Raw genomic sequence first — 20,163 nt, forward strand, 5'->3', positions numbered from 1 at the left:
CGGCTCCAGGCCCCTACTCCCTGCGGCTTGTGGGCGTGGCTGCCTGGCTTCCGTGTCCTAGCTCACAGCGCCTGTGACTGGGTCTTCACAGGGCTTCTAGAATTATCTTTCTAGTTAATGTCCACTAGCATCTAGGGCTGAATTAATCCAACTGTGTTGTGAAGGATAAATGGGCCACATACTAAATCTGACAAACTCTGTATGGTGGACCTTCTGAACTCAGACCAAAAGTGACCACATAGGATGGTCTAAACATAAAAATTCCTAGCTATAAGCGAGTCATGGCAAGTAGTCACATCCTAAGCCTATGGCTTCCTTGATAAAGGTCAAATCTTTACCTTAAGTGAGCCCATCTATTGTCTTTTTGCATCGAAGATAATAACATGCCCTAGAAATGTCAGTGTACTCTCCCGGACCCCTCAAAGAGGGCAGCAGAGCATGAGACCCCCGAACCTCTCCTTGTTCTCTTGTTCCCCGCATACAATCTCTATGTGCTGTAAATGGTAATTAACTATCCATAACTATCCTGTACTCACCAATGTAAAAGAAGTATATGTTGCTCGATTTTTGCCTTTTTATCCAATCCCAGAGATTCCCCCACACACTTTGTTTTCTCCCACCCCCTTAATCTACCACCAATGGATTTCATGTAACCCTCCTTACAACTAATCCTTTAATTCTAACGTATAAAGTAAGCTGCAAAACTGCCATTTTCCAGAGCATTTTCTCAAACGATTGAGATTTTGCTTCCCAGTAATTGTCATCAGTTTGGCTCAAATAAACTCAAAAATTTTCTACAGGTTTGGATGTTTCTTACATCGACTGTGTCAATCACTAACCGTATTGAACAACCCCAACTTCTTTTACTTCAGTGCTACTACCATGATAAGGTAGTCTACAGCAGGCTCTTTACCCTTGGCTGCTGTGTATCTTTCTGCTTTATCTCCCATGCTCTTTTTCACATATCTTGCTCTCTGGCCACTGTCATCTTGGTGTTCCCTCACAGTCCACCCTTTCATCTCTCTACGGTCTTTCATCAAGTGATTTGCTACACCTGGAATAAGTGCATTTTTCCAGATTCTCTGCCTTGTGAATGTCAATAAAAGTTCCAGTTCATAGACATCCCGGTTCAGATGTTAGCTCTAGAAGCTTTTCCTGACCCCATTAGGCATAATAATTCCTCCCTTATTTGCCTTTGTAGCAATTTGTATCTTCAGTACAATTTGTTTGCCAAATTTTGGTACAAAATGCTGCTTATTCATATGTCCTCCTCCAGTCTAGTCTCTGGGGTAGAGACTCGCCTTATTCTTTTTTGTATCTACAGCTCTGAGCTTACCACCCAGTTCAAAATAAATGCTTAAATAATGTTAAGAGAACAGACACATGTCCCTGATTTAAGAAGAACACAGGAAATTATTTACTTATTTATCTTCATGTTATGAAAACACATATTAAATGAGGGCTACTATGTTTGCAACACAAATGGAATATAAACCTACTGTGTTCTTAGCACATAAAACCTCTGTACTTTAAAATCCAGTTGAGACAAGTAGTATGCTCATGAAAGAGTTAAAAACTTAGACGTTATTTTTAAGCACTGAGATGAGAGGCTGACAACTAATGTTTCTGGAATTCAGACCAAAGAGTGACAGTGGTCCTTGGTGGTAGCCAGAGAGGGCTTCCTAAGAAGGTATGACTCAGGCTAGACTAAGGCAGTCTTGAATGCACTATTCAGCAAGAGTAATAAGAAGAACAGAGGCAAGTAGGGGACAGTATGCGAGGTAAATTTTCAGGTCAGGTATGCAATGAGGGAGGTAAGAAAAAGAGGGGTAGAGGAGGGCATGAAGGGAAAGCATAGATGGTAAATTTTATAGGTAATGGAAGGTCTTAACAATCTGAGGAGCCTGAGCTGAAGGCCATGGGAATTGCGGGTCTTCTTCTGAAGGTTTCTAAGCTTGTGTCTACAGAAGAGGTGAAACGAGATTGATAGTGCTTCTTTTGTAGATTCATCATAAAACAGGCTGCATCAGGAGGTATTTTAAAAAGTATTTTAAAAATGCCTCCTTGAAGTCAGGTACTGCGCTAGGTGCTGATGAACCCACAATGAATAGGACATAGTCTCTGCCCTCAAGAAACCGCAGCCTAGTGGGAGAGCCACCCATCTTGGCAATGTCGTAGAGGAGGCTGGGTAAGGTAGTGAGACTCTGCCAGAGATGGGGTCCCCCGACCCTGATGTTCCCTGTGGATAGGGCCTGGCCTAGGCAGAGCAAGGGAAATGGAGAGGAACACTTACTTATACATGAGAAAAAAAATTTTAAGTGGAAATAATAAGTTCTGGACTTAGTGACTGCTTGGATGAAAAAATAAGAGAGTACTCAAAAATTTAAGGTTTTAATCATGAAAACTGGGAGAATTAGCAAGATGAGTGGAAGATGAGGGAAATAATGAGTTATATTCCAGACATGGTAAGTATAAGGTGATAGCAGAATATCTAAAAAGAAAGAACAAATAGGCTGGAGGAGATACTTAGAAGGGCCATTGGCCAGGAGGCAGCTGATGGAGCCATGAGAACAAAAGTGCTTTTTGAGGAGAGACATGCAGAGTAGGCCACCTGGGGGCACCAGAGTTAGAAGGTAGGTGGAAGAGGAAAAGGAGTTGGGTTGGTGACATTCATAATAAATGTCACCTCGAATGTACCCAAGGCCACCTAGCCCTGGATTCTGTCTCTGAGAGCACTGAAGGACTGTTTATGGCAGGTATAACAATACCAACCTTGAAAGACTGATGTTCTTCAAGCATTCCAACTCTGCTCACATAGTATTACTAAACATTCATTCCACAAATGAGTATTTTGTTTCCTGTGAGCCAGATGCTGTTCTAGGCACTGGGGAGACATCAGTAAACACAATGGTGCTTACATTCTGGTATGTAGTTAATAAAAAAGATAAAAAAGCAAAATACATAGGATGAGAGGTGGTAATAGGTGTTTAGAGCTAACATAAAGCAGAAAGGAGAAAAGTGAGTGTTGGGACTATCTGGAGTAGTTTTGCAGTCTTAGAAAGGGTGGCCAGGGAAGGATCGTGAAGAAAGTGACATGTGAGTGAACATCTGAAGGTGGTGAAGAATGTTCCAGGAAAGGGGAACAACAAGGGCAAGGGCCCTAAGTTGAAGCGTGCTTGGAGTGTTTGAGGAACAGCCGGAAGCTAGTGTGACTGCAGTGTAGGAACTGAGGAGAGGAGAGGACCCGAAGTCAGAGTAGTATCAGGGATGGGGGAAGGGTGGGGCGGGACGCCATATAGGGCCTTTAGGGTATCATAAAGACTTTGGCTATGAATGAGATGGCATGGAAGAGACTGGCTATTTACCAAACTGTGTCCTCTTCACCCTGTGACTACAGCAGGACTACATTTCCCAACCTCCCTTGAAGTGTGGCCAGGCGACTGAGCTCTGGCCAATGGAAGAGAGGAGGAAATGATGTCTGCTACTTACAACACCGGCCATACAAATCTGCCACGTGTGATTCTTCAGGCTCTCCCTCATTCTGTGGCCACCCTAGAAGCCATGTAGCACAGATGGCAGAGTCAGAAGATGGAAGGAACCAAGGTTCCTGTTAAGAACCACTCACTGAACAGGAATTCCCTTTTCAGACTTTGTGAGTGACAAATGAACTTCTGTTGGTTATTTTATGCCACTGATATATTGAAGTTTATCTTTTACAGAGCTAGCATTACCCTAATACAGATGGGACGCCATTGAAAGGTTCTGAGTAGAGAAATGACATGATCTAAAATTTTAAAAGGGTCACATTAGACTGAAGAGATTGAGGCTAGAAGCAAGGAGTCCACTTAGAAGGCTTTTGCAACAATGTCGATGATGATTAAGATGGCTTGGTCCAGAGCGGTATCAGTGGAAATAGTGAGAAGAGTCAGATTCTGAATATATTTTGAAAGTAATTTAAAAGGATTTCCTAGTGGGTTGGAAATGGTGTGGAGAAAACAAGAGGAATCAAGGATAACTCCGAGGTTTTGAGCAACTAGAAAACCAGGATGGAGAAGATGTTAGGGGGAGAAAGTTTTGAGGGATCATATTGAGAGATTAGTTTTAGATATGTTGAGATGCCTATTAGACATTCAGATGGAGATGTCAAGTAGGCAGTTGGATATGTATCCCTGGAGTTCACAGAGGTCTGAATGAGAGGTAAAAATTGGGGAGTAATTGGTATTTATGTGGTGGGAAAGCCATGGGGTTGATTAGAAGAGACCCAAGGACTGAGTCTTGGAAATTTCTAATTTTCAGAGATGGTGGTGCGGGGTGCGGGGAGCAGAGGGAGTGTCGATGAGAATGAATCAGCAAAGGAAACTCAGAAGAAAAGCCAGTGGAGGAGGAGGAAAACCAGGAGAGTGTAGTGTTCTAGACTCCAAGTGAAGAGAGGGTTTCGAGGGGTAATCACATGTCACATGCCACTAACAGTGAAATGTTGGCCATCAGCTTGAGCACTGTTGGATCAGGTTTACTGGGGTAATGGGTGCAAAACCCTACTGGAGGAGTTCAAAAGAGAACGAGAAGCAAGAATTTGGAAACTCTTTCAAAGAATTTACTATAAAGGAGTGGAGAAAATGGAGCAGAGGGGGCAGAGGGGCCCAGAGAGGTTTTCTTTGATTTCGTTCTGTTTTTAGATGGAAGAAATAACAGTGCGTTTAGAAGAAACACCAGCTTGTTCATTGCCGGTGTGAAGATTCTAGGAGTGAGGACAAAATTGATGATGAAGGGCAAAGAAAGGAGAGTTGCTGGAGGAATGTCCTTGAGTAGACAAGATGGTATGAGATCCAGTACAAGAGGAAAAGTGTTGGACTTTGCTTCCAGTGGAGACAGTTCTTCTGTAGTAATGAGGAGAGAAGCTAGATCTGTAGGTCTGGTTCTGGGTAAATGATAGACGTGGTGAGTGCTTGGAGTTCTCTTTCGGTTGTTTCTATGTTCTCAGGGAGATGGGAAACTGAGTCATCAGAGGGCACTGATGTGAAGATGTGAAATGGCCATTCAGCAGAGAGAATGGATGAAGGAAACACAGGATGAACCCCCGGTACCATTAAGGAACCTCTTGAGGCTTGTGATTATGACTTTGAGGTGAGACTGGTTAGTATGTCATGTGGTTTTCTCCAGGAGAAAGCTCAGCAGCGTGGTACAGGCATAGAGTTGGTGGAGAGTTGGACGTAGACAAGTGAATAGAATGAAGTGAAAGAGACACAGAAGTGTTGACATGCTGTTGGGGGCGCATACTTAAGAATGGAGAGACACATGTAAACTTTCACGAGTGGCCGAACTCGGGTATAGATTTGAGGAAGGGACTATGCATAGCATTAATGTGTTTGGAGCTGGGTCCAGTTTACAGAATTTTGATACTGACTTTTTTTTTTTTAAAGGTGTTGAGGTGCATGCAAGGGCGTGATAATAATAATGATTCATCACGGAATCTAGGCTTGAGGGGAGGGAAATGAGGACGCGAGGAGACTGAGGGACAGTGAAAACCCAGGAGGAGCGATGTATGGTAGGACTGGTGGGGTCGAAGGGTTATTGGACTCGGGGGAATAGATAGGAGGCGGTATAGCTGGAGAACAGAAATAATGAGGTGGGGTACAGTTATTAATGACAAACTCTAGGGTAAGATCAGGAAGTCAGTGGCTGAGGAGGGTGGGGGATGGGACCATTGGGCAGCAATCAAGGAACACTGACCAGGGTACAGGAAGGGTCATCTATGTAGATTTAAAATCACCAAGAATTAGGACCTCATTCATCCTTGGAAGGCAAGACGGTGATCTAGGAGCTTACTTTTTATCTCTCCAACAATTTCCGTCTGAAAATTTTCAGTGAAGAAAAAGAACCTCTTAGGAAACCTTAAATCAAAACGAGACATCTGAAAACACTTTCCAATCAAAGACCGGGCAGCCTTTCTGAAATACTCACAGTCTGGTTTTTATTGAATGTGAAATATTGCACATTTTAAACAAAGAGGCTGGTCCATGGGCCACCTGAAAGACACTCCTTGGTGACTCTCTTGATCTATAATTTGTGAACCTCCGATTTTACCTGTGCTTTGAGCCTGTATCTCTTGTCTTGGAATTGATAATTTAATAAGCGCTAACAAGGTGTGTTGACATTTTAAGGGCTGTCATATGCAAAAGAAATTGAGCCAGTGTTTGTAGGGCTGAGACATTAGCAAACTTAGAAAGTTCGAACACGAAAGAGAAATATCCCCTGTCTCGCACACCTTGTCTGATCACCTCCTGCAAGGAACCTTTCTGAAGCCTCAAACCCAAACCTCCATTTGGAACAAGGCCAGGCTAGCGAGTCCAAGTTAGAGAATGGGTTAAGGAATTTAAAGGCCAAAACTTGAATGAGAAAAGAGGGACTAACAAAAAAATATATATTGGCAAAAAGGGAAATTTATAGAGAGGCCCTTGGCTGGAATTCATTTCCGGCCCCTCGTACTCATCCAGAGTAGTCTGAGCAGAGAAGAAAACAAATTTCTTTTTTGGTATATGGCCTTACTTTCAAGTTTTAAATTAGATAAATAGAAGCTGGGTGAGGCATCTCTCAGGTGTATTTCTTCTCTAGTCCTGTTCAGCTTCTCTCCCAAATCTCTTCTGTTTCCTTTTCTTACCACCTCTCTGTATCTCCCTTCTTCTCCAACTTCCTCTTCATCTCCATTTCGTTCTCTTCCACCTCTCCTCTGGTCCTGCTTCCCTTTCTTTCCTTCTCTCCATCTCTTGGTCCTGTCCCCTCTGAGAGCATATCTTCTTGTGCCTGCCCAGCAGGGGAAGGAAGGGGAGCTGTGATGATGTGTGGTGGAGAGATCATGAAGTTACGTGCTGGAATAACGCTGGAAGGATGCTTCTCATCCAGAAGCCATGCTCCCAAATGGTTCTCCAAGGAAAGCTATGCTATCGGCATGAGATGATTCTAGTGTGTCCTTAGTTGCAGCTTTCCCCTTCCCTTCATCCAGATGGCCCCTCAGAAAGCTTAATGTTGAAGGGTAGTATTGGTGAGGGCTGCTTAGATTCTCCCCAGTGTGAAAGGGTGGCTCAAATAGAATTTCCTGTTAGTGTAGGAGATGAAAATATTCAATAAGATATAACTTGCCTACAAAGCTCTTTTGTGGGCACATAGACACTTACTGTGAATTTTTAAATTGTCAACTATTAATAACAGATATTTTATAAGAGGTGGTGGTTTATTAATAATATTTCACTTCAGAAAACATAAAGCACTCTACCTTCTTTAGGGACTTATCTCTGGCCAGACAGGCACATAAGTAATAGTTAACGAATGTTTGTTAAATGAATACATGGATAGATGCGTGAACCTTGGAGCTTGGAGAGATAAGAGCTTGGCCCACTCCCCACTCCTGGCCTAGATCCCTCTTACTCTCTGAAGCAGAGAGTTGGGGCTCCCCAAAAGGTCTGGAAAGGAAAAGAGAGAGCCAGCTCCCCACCACCTCAAAGCAAGAGTCCACGGAAACTGCAGAGGCAGCCCTCATGACATCGCCCAGCAGGGAGAAAGCAGCTCTAGTGACACAGTGTCATCCTGATCTCTATTCCCTTCAGAGCCACTTTGCAGGAACACCTAGGGGCCTGTGGGGACTCACTCAGCTCAATTGGAGGCAGAGAAGACAGGGCAGGTAAAAAGAGCGCTGAGGCGGTGTGGCTGGTCCCCCCCCTCATTCCCACCCCATAGCTTCTGGGAGCACCCTCAGGACCCCAAGATCTAAATCCAGGCCTGAGGTCGAACTCCAGGCCTGTCCCATGGAGGCGGCCAGACCAATCCCGTGACTGTACCTACGAGTGGGGCCAGCTGCAGCCCCGTGGAGGCTGCCAGAGTGCTGAGGAGTGAGAGGGGCTGCGGCCCAGAGGGGTTCTCTCTTTCCCACTCTCCGTAGGTGAAGGAATTCCTCCAACTGAGGTCACGGGTGCACGGGATGCCGTCTTCACTGGGAGTATCTTTTGCTAGGACAAAAAGGGAATACATTTGTTTATACTTGAATTCGCAGAGCATGCTCATGGATTACAGTCAACATTTGTGGGGTGCTTATTATGGGCCACGCACTGTTCCAAACAATTATGTGCATTAATGCTCGTTTAATCCTCACAATGATCCCGAGAGGTCAGTGTTGCCATAGTCCCCATGTTAAAGATGAGGAATCTGAGACCCAGCGAGGTTAAGTAACTTACCCATGGTCACAGAATGAAAAGGCAGAGATAAGATTCAAAGCCAGGCAGCCTGGCTCCAGAGCCCATGTTTTTACCACTACGTTGCGTGAACAAGACAGTGCCAATAAAAGGAGGGAACCAACCTGACTTGGCGAGGTTAACTGAGTGAATTTGCCCCCAAGAGATTCAGCTAGCTGAACTGGCTATGGCCTTGAACCCAGATGGCCTTAAGCCAGAGCCTGCTCTTGATCCACTTGGCTTCAGCTACTCAAAGGGTGGTTTGCAGCCCAGCAGGTTTGGCATCACCAGGGAGCATGTTAGAAATACACAGTTTTAGGTCCACTCAGATCCACTGAATCAGAATCTATATTTTAACATGACCCTCAGGGGACTGTCTGCACGTACATTCAAGTTTGGGAAGTACTGCAATAGGCCACACCACCTGCTGACAGGCAGATGGAAGGTTTAGCCACACAGGCAAGCTTTGGGATGCTGGTTTTCCCAAATGTAGCTCTCCCTCTCTCTTTTCATCCAAAAGTTCCAAGAGGCCGAGGTGTGACCGTCCTTCCAAACTGGAAGGGCACACTACTTGGCCCAAAGAGAAAAGAGGGCTTTCTTCAGCTCTAAGGAAAGGAAGCATCCTGAGGACATTCCAGGATGATTAATTGAAATCAGCCAAGGGACATCTTGGGAGTGGTAGTTCTTGTGATATCCTGGGCCCCTGAAATTCTAGCTGTTCTCTCAAGTCTCAGAAACATTCTCTACTTCTGTATTCCTCAACCCTAACCTCACGGGGTATGGTGTGTGTGCGTGTGCGTATGTGTGTGTGTGTGCGCGTGCGCACACACGCGCCATTGAATGTATGTGTAAAGACAGGACTGAATCACCATCATATTTCAGTCACACAACATGAGAAAGCATTTGTAGACTTGGAAAAAGTGTGGGCCAGCATCGGCTCCACTCACCATTTAGAACGGGGCTATGAACTATCTATCAGCCTTCAGGCTGAATTTGGCCTACATGTAGATAAATATGTTATGTTTGCCCACTAACTGGGCCTATACTGTGCTTTAATTTTTTATGGGTGGGGAATATATAGCATAAAAATACAGAATTTTGGCTTCTCTTGAAAAATTAGAGTATCGGGCAACAGTATGGAAACAATTAATTGAAGCCTGAATTGAAACCTCACTGTCTCATTGCCACTGTCCCCACCACTGCCTATTGTCTCTTCAATGCTGAAACCAAGTATCAGTCCAGTTGTTTGTTTGTTTGTTTGTTTGTTTTACTTATAATAGAGTTGAGAGAAAAGCCAACCATCTCTTATATCCATCTCTTATACTTAAGACTCTTTATTCATTTGTGCCTCTTGTAGACATCTGAGTTTATAATCTCTGGTTTGGACGGAAGTTGGCAGAGCTCCCCTGGGATCTACACACTCCTTTAAATTTCTAAATATAACATGATATTCTGGCTGCCTCCTGAGCCAATTTGGAGGAATAATTTATTAGTGGCATGGTGCACAGATATTTACTGAGCTCCTATTGTGTCCCCAGCCTGGTGCTTGCCACTGTGGATAATTAAGAGTCATAAAAAAAAAAAAATAGTATTGGTTGAAGAAACGAGATTAAAATCTATGAAACAATTAGAGAATAATGTAAGAGAGGTTATGACCAAAGAAAGATTCATCTGGGCAGGAAGGTGTTTGATTATATGGAAAGATCAGTAGGATTTAGAGTGCACCATCATGGGGAGGGTGCAGAGGGGGAATAAGTCATGGGGAAGGATAGCTAAGGTGTGATAGAGCAGAAGATTTGGGCTTGAGAAGGCGATGAGGCAGAGGCCTCTTTTTGAGGAGGAAAAAGTAATCAGGCAAGATGGATAAGGGAGGGGAAGTTAATGTAATGTAGAGTCATGCATGCCAAAACGGGTGGATTCGGGGTAAACTAGAACTGGAAATAAACAGAGGACTGGCTGCTGTTTTCAGAATGTGTCATGTTCTCTCACACAGACTCTGTCTCTTCCCAGAATGCCCTGCCTCATCTTCTTTGACCAGCCCACTTGTCCTCATCCTCTATGACCCAGCCCTCCAAGACAGCTTCCTGGGAAGAGTGAGGCACCTCCATCTTTGTGCCCCTAAGTCACCCCAGGCGTGGGCTTTTGAATGCTGCCTGGAAGTAGAGGTTATATAATTTGGGGATTTAGCTATCTGATTCTGCTAAGTTATAAACCCCTTGAAGTGGGTACTATGTCTTTCTTCATTGGGACTCCAAAGCCTTCGACAGTGTTTGGCACTTACCAAGTGCTCAGTGCATGTTTCTGAATGAGCGAATGAATGAATGAATTAGAAGATTGCTGCAGTCGTCCAGGCAAGAGGTGATAAGGTGGACTAGGGTAGGGTCTGTGGGGGCAGAAATGAAGTAAAGATATAGGAAACATTTCAAAGAAAAATTGATAGGATTCGGTGCCAAATTGACTATGGGTGCCAAAGAGCCTAGAGGAACTCACACTAAGCTATGAAAAGACATCGTGACAGCTCTAGTAAAGTTGGGATGGAGAGCTGGAGGGGGTTTTATTCGCACATCTGCAGAGCAGAGAGTTCTCGGAAAAACGGGTGACCTGTGCCCTCCATTACCTGAGATGTTCTTTTTGGTCTCCATCTTTTTGCTGCTCCTGGAACTCCAGCCATTTCAGAATCAAGGAAATGAAGGTCAAAAGGAAAAAAATAGAGCATGAAATTCTCATTTTAAATCTTGTTGCTAGTTATATTTTTCCTGACGCAAAAGCTTTAGAGACAGATATAAATCTGAAAGAGGCCAGCTGTGGCTATATTGGGTGGGTGACACATATTAAAGTACCAGAAGGAAAAATAGGGGAGGGGAAGTGGGGCTGGGGAGGAGGGTGAGGAGCAGAAACCAAGATGCTGATTTTGCTGAAGAGGACTGGGTAAGACTCCATCTGTTTGGTCCTGCCTCTCAGCCATTTATTTTATTTGCTGTAAGTTGCACATTGTTGCCAATGTGCGAAAACTGATGTAATTGCAACCAGAGCCTGCCTGGATGAAGAGAAAAGTCATCACATAGGGCTTCGTTCTGGAGAATCAAACAGAAGAAACTAAATGTCTCTACAAAGCAATTACTGAGATAACAGCAAAGCACAAATTATTATTATTTTTGTTTCTTACATCCCTCTGATCTGCTTTGTACGGGAGAACCAGACTAGGTTGCCATAGCTTCCTGGCTGGTCTCACCACACCTACTCTCCCCCTCTTCAAATCAACTGTCAATGCGACAGCCAGCATGACCTTTTCAACATGTAAATTGGATCACATCGCTTCCCAGTTTGAAAGGTGATAAGGCTCCATTAAAGTCTAAATTCATTTGCATGGCTTCCCAGGCCCTGACTGGCTCTATCCCTGCTCATTTCAATTTATGGCCTCTTACCACCACCTCACTTCCTTCTTTTTCTCTAAACCCACCACGCTTATTCCACAGGATGAAGCCTCAGTCTTACATTCATTCGTTCTCTTAATCTGCACAATTTTCTATACCCTTTTACCTTTGGGTTTTAGTCTCTGACCTTCTGGAAATATTAAAAGCTGTCAGTGCCAGAGATTGCCATAGGCCCTCAGTATCCCTTCATCCCTTCTCCTTCGGAGGCAGAACATCTATTTCTATGTCGGGCACCATGGCTCTGCACTATAGAGAATGCATTTCCCAGCCTCCCTTGCAGCTGAGTGTGGTCATGTGACTGAGTTGTGGCCAATGAACATAAACAGAAGCTGTTCTTCAAATAGTAATTTTAAAAACTTAAATTTTTTAACATTTTGAAACAAAAAGTTGCTTCAACATTTCTTGCTCTATTAGAGTCTAACATTCTTCCAACTCAGCAATATGACAGTTTACTCAGAAATTTCTTAATTACAGATATGTAGAGTGACAATCCCCCTATAAATTCTTTAACAGCAGGCAACTAACAAGTTTTTTTCTTGTGTCAATACTTTGGTACTTCCAGCCCAAGGTAGACTTAATAATACAAGTTAATACTTATTGAGAGTTGACTTATATCTGCCTCTAAATATTTTGAAGGGCATATCAAGTACTTCATGGATTTGAGCTCATTTAGTCCTGAAAATAACGGGATAAGGTTGGAACTATCATAATTTCCATTGTACAGATCTGAAAACTGAGGCCCAGAAGAGTTAATCAATGTGCCCATGGGCTCATAGTTGAAGCAGTGACTTGGACCCAGTCCTGTGTGAATGCTTACCCACTGTGAGAGACTGCCTCCTTTGACTCTACTGGTGATAAGTTTATTCAGAGAGACACCTTTCTTTTTGTTGTACTATCTCTGAGCTGCTGGTCCCTGTTGTGACAAAAATCTCTCTGACACCTCATTTTACAGTTCCGGTGATGTTTATTAACTTATTTCTGTTCCTCCTTTTCTTTTAAACCACAAATTGAGTTCACTAGGACCCTGGGTACCACTTAATCTTTGCTCTCTGGTTGTGGTGCCCAGAGGTCTAAGTACTCTCAACTCCTGTCTCCCTCAGACCAAGCAGTTTTAAGACTCAAACCCTAAGTCAGAGTCTATATGTACAAGGACATTTCCTCAGGCATGAAGATAGGCCTGTACAATGGAGCTTTCCAGAATAGACTGTTCATTGAGAAAATTATCACAGACACTCCATAAAGTTCAAGTAGAGGCCAGGTGAGTAGGTGAAGGAATCTAGTGAGTAGACAATGTTTTAAACAATGTTTTGGTTACTTCTAGTAGGACTAGGAACTGGATTAGAAACTAGGTTTTACTTTTCCACCTGTTACTAACTGAATATTGGAGAGTTACTTTTCGTCTTTTACAAAATGTCTCCTCTAGAGTCAAGCCCACTATGCTTGCTATGTGGAAAAGGAGAATAAAGCAAAGAGAACCAGAAAAGGTTGCCCTAAGTCAAGGGTGAGCCCCGATACTGAGTGGCAGTATTTCATACCCCTCCCTGAGCTTGTTAACCAAGTTACTTGGTTTTTGGATTTCACGGCCCAGACCATCTGGACCGCAGAAAGGGATGTCAGGCTGGCCTGATTTAAGTCATATACCTGAATTTATGACTGAACTGGTTGTGCTGGTGCAAATCGGCAAAAATCTGAGAGAGGGCCTCACTCTCCCCCTTGGCCATCAGCTGCATGAGGCTCTCGCTCGGCTGGGAGGCTTGGAGCTTCTTCTGTACTAACTAGATGGAAAAAACAAGCAAAGCCAGCTGGTTAAGGCCTAGGGTCTCTGCATTTTCCTAATATTGTGGTCCAGATCTTAAAGCGTTAAAACTGAAACTGCTCCATTGGGCAGCCATGTCAGCTGCTCAGAGAGGCAATGCTAAAGCCATATCTGTTTGTTTATGCCCCCTGTATTGTTATAAATATCCTTTGGTGCCCTAAGGATAACATTTGTCATTGACTACTTTAGACATAATTTAATAGATAACCTATTCTTATTAACATATTTTAATGTTATTGAATAGCTTATTCATATAAACCTTAATAAAGCTTATGCTACTTGGTTTTATTTTTAAATGTAGGGGCATCAAATATTTATTGTAGAATAAATATAAATGTTTAAAAAATAGAATAAGAATGTTTTAAAAGTTAATTTATCTAAGAGAAATCCTATATTAAATTGCTTTTTACACTTAGGTAAAATTGCTTTTTTCCCTATCACTTGTGATAGCCCCAAGGTGTTCCAGCTGTGCAAGCTGCTCATATTCATTTAGTCAATCATTTATTTAATATTTATCAAATGTAAACTATATGCTATGCACTGGGGATATAGCAGTGAAGAAGACAGATTAAGAATTCCTGCTTTCTTAGAGTTTATGTTGTAGCTCATCAGTTTTACGTCACACTCTAAGGCCTGGGGCAAAATGGCCCAGGTAGATTCACTGGTGAATTCTATCAAATATTAAAAGAAGTAGTTATACCAATTCTTCACAAACTCAGAAAATAAAGCAGGAGGGAACACTTCTCAAATCATTCAACGAGGCTAGTATTACCCTATTACTAAAGCTAGAATATCACAAGAAAACTACAGACCAATATTTCTAATGAACATGGATGCAAAACCCTTAATAAAATGCTAGAAAACCAAATCTTGTAACATGTAAAAGGGATTATAAATGCACGCCATAACCAAGTGAAATTTATTACAGGAACACAAGATTGATTTAACATCTAAAAAATCAATTAATGTAATACAGTATATCAATAACATAAAGAACAAACCACATGATCATCTCAATAAATTCAGAAAAAAAACATTTGACAGAATCCAATAGCCATTCATGATAAAAACTCTCAAACAAGGAATAGAAGGGAACTTCCTCAACCTGACGAAAATTCCACAGTTAGCATTATACTTAATGAAAGACAAAGTTTTTCCCCTAAGATTGGGAATAAGACAAGATGTCTGCTTTTGTCACTTCTATTAAACATTGTACTGAAGGTTGTAGCGAAGACAATAAGCAATAAACAAAGGGATCTGAACTGGAAATGAAATAAAACTGTCTTTATTTGCAGATGACATGTATGTATGTATGTATGTATGTATGTATGTATGCATGCATGCATGTATGTATGTAAACCCAGGGAATCCACAAAAACTATTATATCTAATGAACAAGATTAATACACAAAAATCAATTGTATTTCTATATACTATCAATCAATAAATGGTGCAAACATAAAATTAAGAAAACATAATTCTATCCACAATAGTATTAACAGCAATAAAATACTTAGGAATAAATTTAACAAAAGAAGTGAAGAACTGGTACACTGAAAGTGACAAAAACATTGCTAATAGAAATTAAAGAAGATTGAAATGAGTGCAAAGACATTCCATATTCATGTACTGGAAGGCTCATTATCATCAAGATGGGAATTCTCCCCAAATTGATGTACAAATTCAACAGGTCCTTATCAAAATTCCAGCAGGCTATTTTATAGAAATTGACAAATTGACCCTAAAATTTATATGAAAATGCAAAGAACATAGAATAGCCAAATAATTTGAAAAAGGACAAAATTGGAAGACCTACATCACCCAATTTCAAAACTTACTATAAACCTACGTTAATCAAAACATTGTGGTATTTGTACAAGACCTGGCAAATAGAATGGAACAGAATTGAGAATCCAGAAATAAATCCTTACATTTATGGTCAGTTAATTTTTGACAAAGGTGTTCAAGACAATTCAATGAGGAAAAGGATAGTTTTTTTCAACAAATGGTGCCAGGACAATTGTACATCCACTTGAAAAAGAAAAAAAAATTAGACCTTTATCTCACACCATACACAAATATTAACTCAAAATGTATTGTAGACCTAAATAGAAGAGCTAAATCTATAAAAATCCTAGAAGAAAATATGGGATAAAACCTTTGTGACTTTGGGTTGAACAAAAAGAGTTCTTAAATACAACACCAAAAGCCTGATCAGTAAAAGAAAAAATTGATGTTGCACTTCATCGAAGTTAAAAATCTTTTGATCCTCAAAAAACATCATTAAGAAAATGAAAATACAATTCACAGACTAGAAGAAAATACTTGCAAATCATTTATCTGATAAGGGACTTGTATCCAGAATATACAAAAACTCTTACATCTTAATAAAAAGACAAAACCCAACTTAAAAATAGGCAAAAGATTTAAATAGACATTTAACCAAAGAAGATATATAAATGACTAATAAGCCCATGAAACGTTTCTCAACATCATTAACCATCCAGGAAATTCAAATTAAAACCACTACACAGCCACTAGAATGTCTTTAATCTAAAAGATAGACAATATCGGTGTTGGTGAGGACGTGGAGAAACTGAAACATTCATGCATTGCTGGTGGGAATATAAAATGGTGCAGTCACTTTGGAAAACAAAAATTTTTAAAGTTAAACATAAACTTACCATATGACCCAGCAATTTTATTCCTTGGAATCTCCCCAAGACAAATAAAAACATGTGTCTACACAAAAACTTGTATGTACACAAGTGTTCATGGCAACATTATTCAAAAAAAGCCAAAAAACTGGAAACAATCCAAATATCTATCAACTGGATAAACAAAGTGGAGCATATCTATACAATGGAATACTGTTCATCAATTAAAAGAAATGAATTATTGATAGTCTGTGACTCTGCCACCGAGTTGGCCCCATGCTTCGATATGGATGAACCCAAAAAACAATAGGCCGAGTGAAAAAAGCCAGATACAAAAAACTATACATATTGTAAAATTCCATTTATATAAAATGTCTAATATGAGCTTACAGAAACTGAAAACAGATCAATGGCTGCCTAGGGCGAGAAGGAAGAACTGAGAATGAGTGCAAATGGGCACCAGGGAATTTTTCAGGGTGATGGAAATGTTCTAAAACTAGATTGTGGTGATGGTAGCACAAGTCTATGCATTTACTGAAAGTGTTGAACTGTACACAGTGGGTGAATTGTAAATTATACCTCAATAAAGCTGATCGGAAAAGGCTGAAGGCAGGGATTGCCTTCACAGGGTGCGCACATACCAGCTCACCTACGCCCTACAGCTCAGCTCTGACCTTGTCTGGAGGCAGCAATGGTGCCAACTTACCTTAGAGTCTCCAGAGGGGCTGCAGGTGTTCTTGGGTACCAGACAGTGAGTGACAAGAATCCGAGGGTCTTTGGTGGTGATGGACAGGCCCTTCTGCAGAATTTGAACTAGTCGGATCCAGAAGTGGAAGACGGTCTCAGGATGGTCAGGGTGGAGCCTTAGATAGTAGATCTTCTCAGTGACCGTTCTCAACCGCAGGATGCGTTGAAGGCGGTCATAGACCTGGAGCTCCACGAACTTCAATGGGAGAATCCTGAAGGCACAAGGGAAGACACACACCGACAACCCCATTGCTTCTGATCCAACCCTATCTTCATTAAAACGAGGAGTGTCTCCTTCAGGACTGAGGCTTTGGGGAGATGGAGAGAGAATGCTTAGCAGAGTGGGAGATCAGAATCACCTGGAGAGCTTGTTTAAAATGCAGACCCTCTAAAACTCAGATTCAGTAAGTCTGGGCTGTGTCCTGGAGTCTGCATTTTAACCTCCACCCATCTTGCCATGATTTTCATGATGGTGTCCCATGATCCTGCTTGAAAGAGGCAGCCTAGGAGTTAGGTTGCTGGGGTCATAGGGTTTTCAATTTCCTTCTTGATAGCACAAGGAGAGCTATTCTTCTCTGCCACAGAGTTGGCCCCACTGTCCAGCTTGTCCATTCATTGACACTATTGCCTCGATTACTCTTCCCAAAGGAGCTAAGGTTCAGGAAGCTGGCTTTGGGCCAAATAGTAGTCAGCTGGGGCTGGGCTGTACTTGCCGTGGGTACACCAGAACACAATAGAGAGTTTTATCATTGAAGCAACATGAAGAAATGAAGGGTTTCCTTGGACTTCTGGGAATATCTACAAACTCTTGAATACCCTACAGATTACTTAAAGAGGCTCAAACGTCAAAAGGGACTGTTTCATCCCGGACAAGCATGATGTCACTATGTTACAGTTCTAAGTGACACTTAGTTCCATTCATTTTACCAGTAGGGAAACTAGGATGCAGGAAGTAACTAAACATTATTTGAGCCTAGTTAGTTGCATACCAAAGACTAGAACCTCAGCTCCATCTGCCAGATCTCACTGCTTTCTTGCCCCTGTGCCAGAGGCAGAGAGATTTCCTAAGAATTCAGTGGGATGAGTGCAGCAAGAAGGAAAGTGAACATGTAGACTGGTTCCTTAGTCCTGTCTACACAATTCCTCCCTTTACCGCACCTCACCTAGATGCTTCCAGTGTGGCCACAGTCTTGGGCTACTGTTGCTTAAAAAATTTAATATCACTGCTAATGACTTCTCTGCTTTCTCTCTCCTTGAGTTTAGTCACAAAGCAGCCTTGGCTTTGGGTCTACCCTCCCCCCTCCACCTGTCCTTGTTCCCATCGATGTTGCTTACCTCTTCAGGATGATGTTTGGGGCTGTAGATGGTCTGTTCCATGTCTGGCTCTGCCCCTGGTGCCATTTGACCCTGGCCATGAGGAGGATGTTGGGAAGGGGCAGGCAGGGCACGGAGGAGGTCACTCCGAGGGCCATGGTGTTGGAGGCTTTGTAGATGTCGATCCAGTCCTTGCCCTTTTTGACCTGCAAAGCAGCCCCGTGGGCACAGCCTGAGCATTTGGCAGAAGCACCAGTATGTTTCAGCTGAAAGTTTCTCAACCTCAGCAATATTCACATTACCGGCAGGATAATTTTTTGGCAAGAGCGCTGTGGGATGTTTAGCAGCATCTTTGGCCTCTACCCACTACATGCCCCACCCCCACCCCCCACCAAGACAGTCAAAAATGTCTCCGGACACTGCCAAATGTCCCCTGGTTTTGGAAGGCAAAATAATGGCTGCTGAGAACCACTGTTTTAACCTGTATAGGTTAAACAACTGTAATAGTATTTAAACTACTTACTATTAGCAATTGCCCACAAGAACTATAAACCAGGAGTTCCCTGACACATGACCCATCTCTGTGAATCCTCCCCAGACTGTTCCCTGGCTTTTCTTTGAAAAAATTGGCCTTTGGCCCTTCTCTGAGGGACCCTGTAATCTCCTGCACCTTCCCTGTGCTGCAAGCTCCCTTGCAACTCCCAAGTTCTGTTTATTCTGGGATCCATCTGATGGCAATGAGAGCCCAGGAAGGGAAACGAAAATGCACTGAGCACCTGCTATACTAAGGCCTTAGCCTCCCGTGTCTGAATGTAATCCTCAGGTCATTCCCACCCCTTTTACAACAGTGGATTCACTTGCCACCTGCTGAGAAAGCAGTGGACTCTGAGCCCAGGTCTCTCTGGGTACCCAGATCCTGTTCTCTCACCAATCAGCTTTTCTGTTCCAAAACCCTCAAATTGCCTCTTTGTTAATCTGCTTTGGGCCGACAGCCTGGAGGAGGAAGTAAATTGAGAGATTCGAATAACAATCCTCCACTCAGAGCAGAGAACACTTGACCTCTCTCCCTGTCTACAGAAGCAGCCCTGGAGCTCTGCAGTCGGTGTCAGAGGAGGGTGGCCTTGCATTCCAGGCCCACTGACTTCTCCTTGCCTCAGTTCTCACTCCACTCCAGTCCCAGGGATAGGCTCTTCTGGTCACGCTTTGGGAACAGGTTCAAAAGAATCAAGGAGTGCCATTCTGAGTGACCCCAGAGTACCTGGACAAAGTTGCTTTCAAAAACCACTGAGTCAGGAAACAGGTTGAATTCTGCAGAATGAACCATTTGGCAGAGCAATCCCTCCTCTACACCCAGGCCCACTCCAGGGTTTGGTTCCCCATCCACAGGCAAGAGGCCCCTGAATTCTTCCCAGGCATTCAGGGAAGGAAAGGTTGGATAGGATCTTGTGACTTTTACTGTCTTCTTCGATTTCCGCCAAGTCTTTCTATGTGGAACTGATGACATTTCCGTACATGCTCAGGGGCCTGCTGCACATTTGTCCTGGGATCTCTCTCTGCTCTCCTGGCATTGGGCAGCTGGCCAAGGTCTGGGACCGCCAATCAGCTCACAATGATGAATGGATGACATCATGAAAAATCAGGGCAGGCCTGTGGGAAGGGAAATGCAGAGGGAGCCCCCGCTTTTCCTCCAGAGTGCTTTGCTGGTGTGTTTCTGCCCTGACATTCTCCAGCCCTTCTAGTGACCCAGAGAAACAGCTCCCCCAGAACTTGCCAAGAAGTTCGTGAGCCAGGCAGAAAGCAAGGAAGGAAGGCTGTTGGGACGCTCCTTCCGCTGCCAAGAGGAAATACCCTCCCTGCCTTTCAATCCTCCCTTATTCTTAATGCAGCCCGCCCACCACCACCATCACAGAGTTTTAAGGGCTGTTTATTTAAAACCCAACCTCCGAACACTTTGCACTACGTAGGCTCCCCCC

The 20,163-nt window shown here is 42.9% G+C and overlaps 1 protein-coding gene across 7 annotated transcripts in view; it reads right to left on the bottom strand.

The window, feature by feature from the left end:
* Positions 1-5,945: 5,945 nt before the first annotated feature.
* Positions 5,946-20,163, bottom strand: part of FAM71F1 (family with sequence similarity 71 member F1) — an 18,439-nt gene continuing 4,221 nt past the window's right edge. Inside the window, exons 3-9 of one of the 7 annotated variants that reach the window (XM_025045964.1) lie at positions 19,703-19,837; positions 18,212-18,396; positions 16,836-17,184; positions 13,298-13,431; positions 10,840-10,883; positions 7,833-8,000; positions 5,946-6,801 (exon numbers count right to left, since the gene is read on the bottom strand). In XM_025045964.1, coding sequence (XP_024901732.1) covers positions 6,467-6,801; positions 7,833-8,000; positions 10,840-10,883; positions 13,298-13,431; positions 16,836-17,184; positions 18,212-18,348 — 1,167 coding nt within the window. In that variant the 5' untranslated portion in view covers positions 18,349-18,396; positions 19,703-19,837 and the 3' untranslated portion in view covers positions 5,946-6,466. Of the gene's footprint in view, positions 7,094-7,832; positions 8,001-10,839; positions 10,884-13,297; positions 13,432-16,835; positions 17,185-18,211; positions 18,397-19,448; positions 19,838-20,163 lie in introns of all 7 variants that reach the window. The other 6 variants (XM_015588276.2, XM_025045963.1, XM_025045961.1 and 3 more) reach the window with 6 other exon arrangements.

The sequence above is a fragment of the Pteropus alecto genome, unplaced genomic scaffold, assembly GCF_000325575.1.
Source record: "Pteropus alecto unplaced genomic scaffold, ASM32557v1 scaffold22, whole genome shotgun sequence".
In the NCBI taxonomy this organism is placed as follows: Eukaryota; Metazoa; Chordata; class Mammalia; order Chiroptera; family Pteropodidae; genus Pteropus; species Pteropus alecto.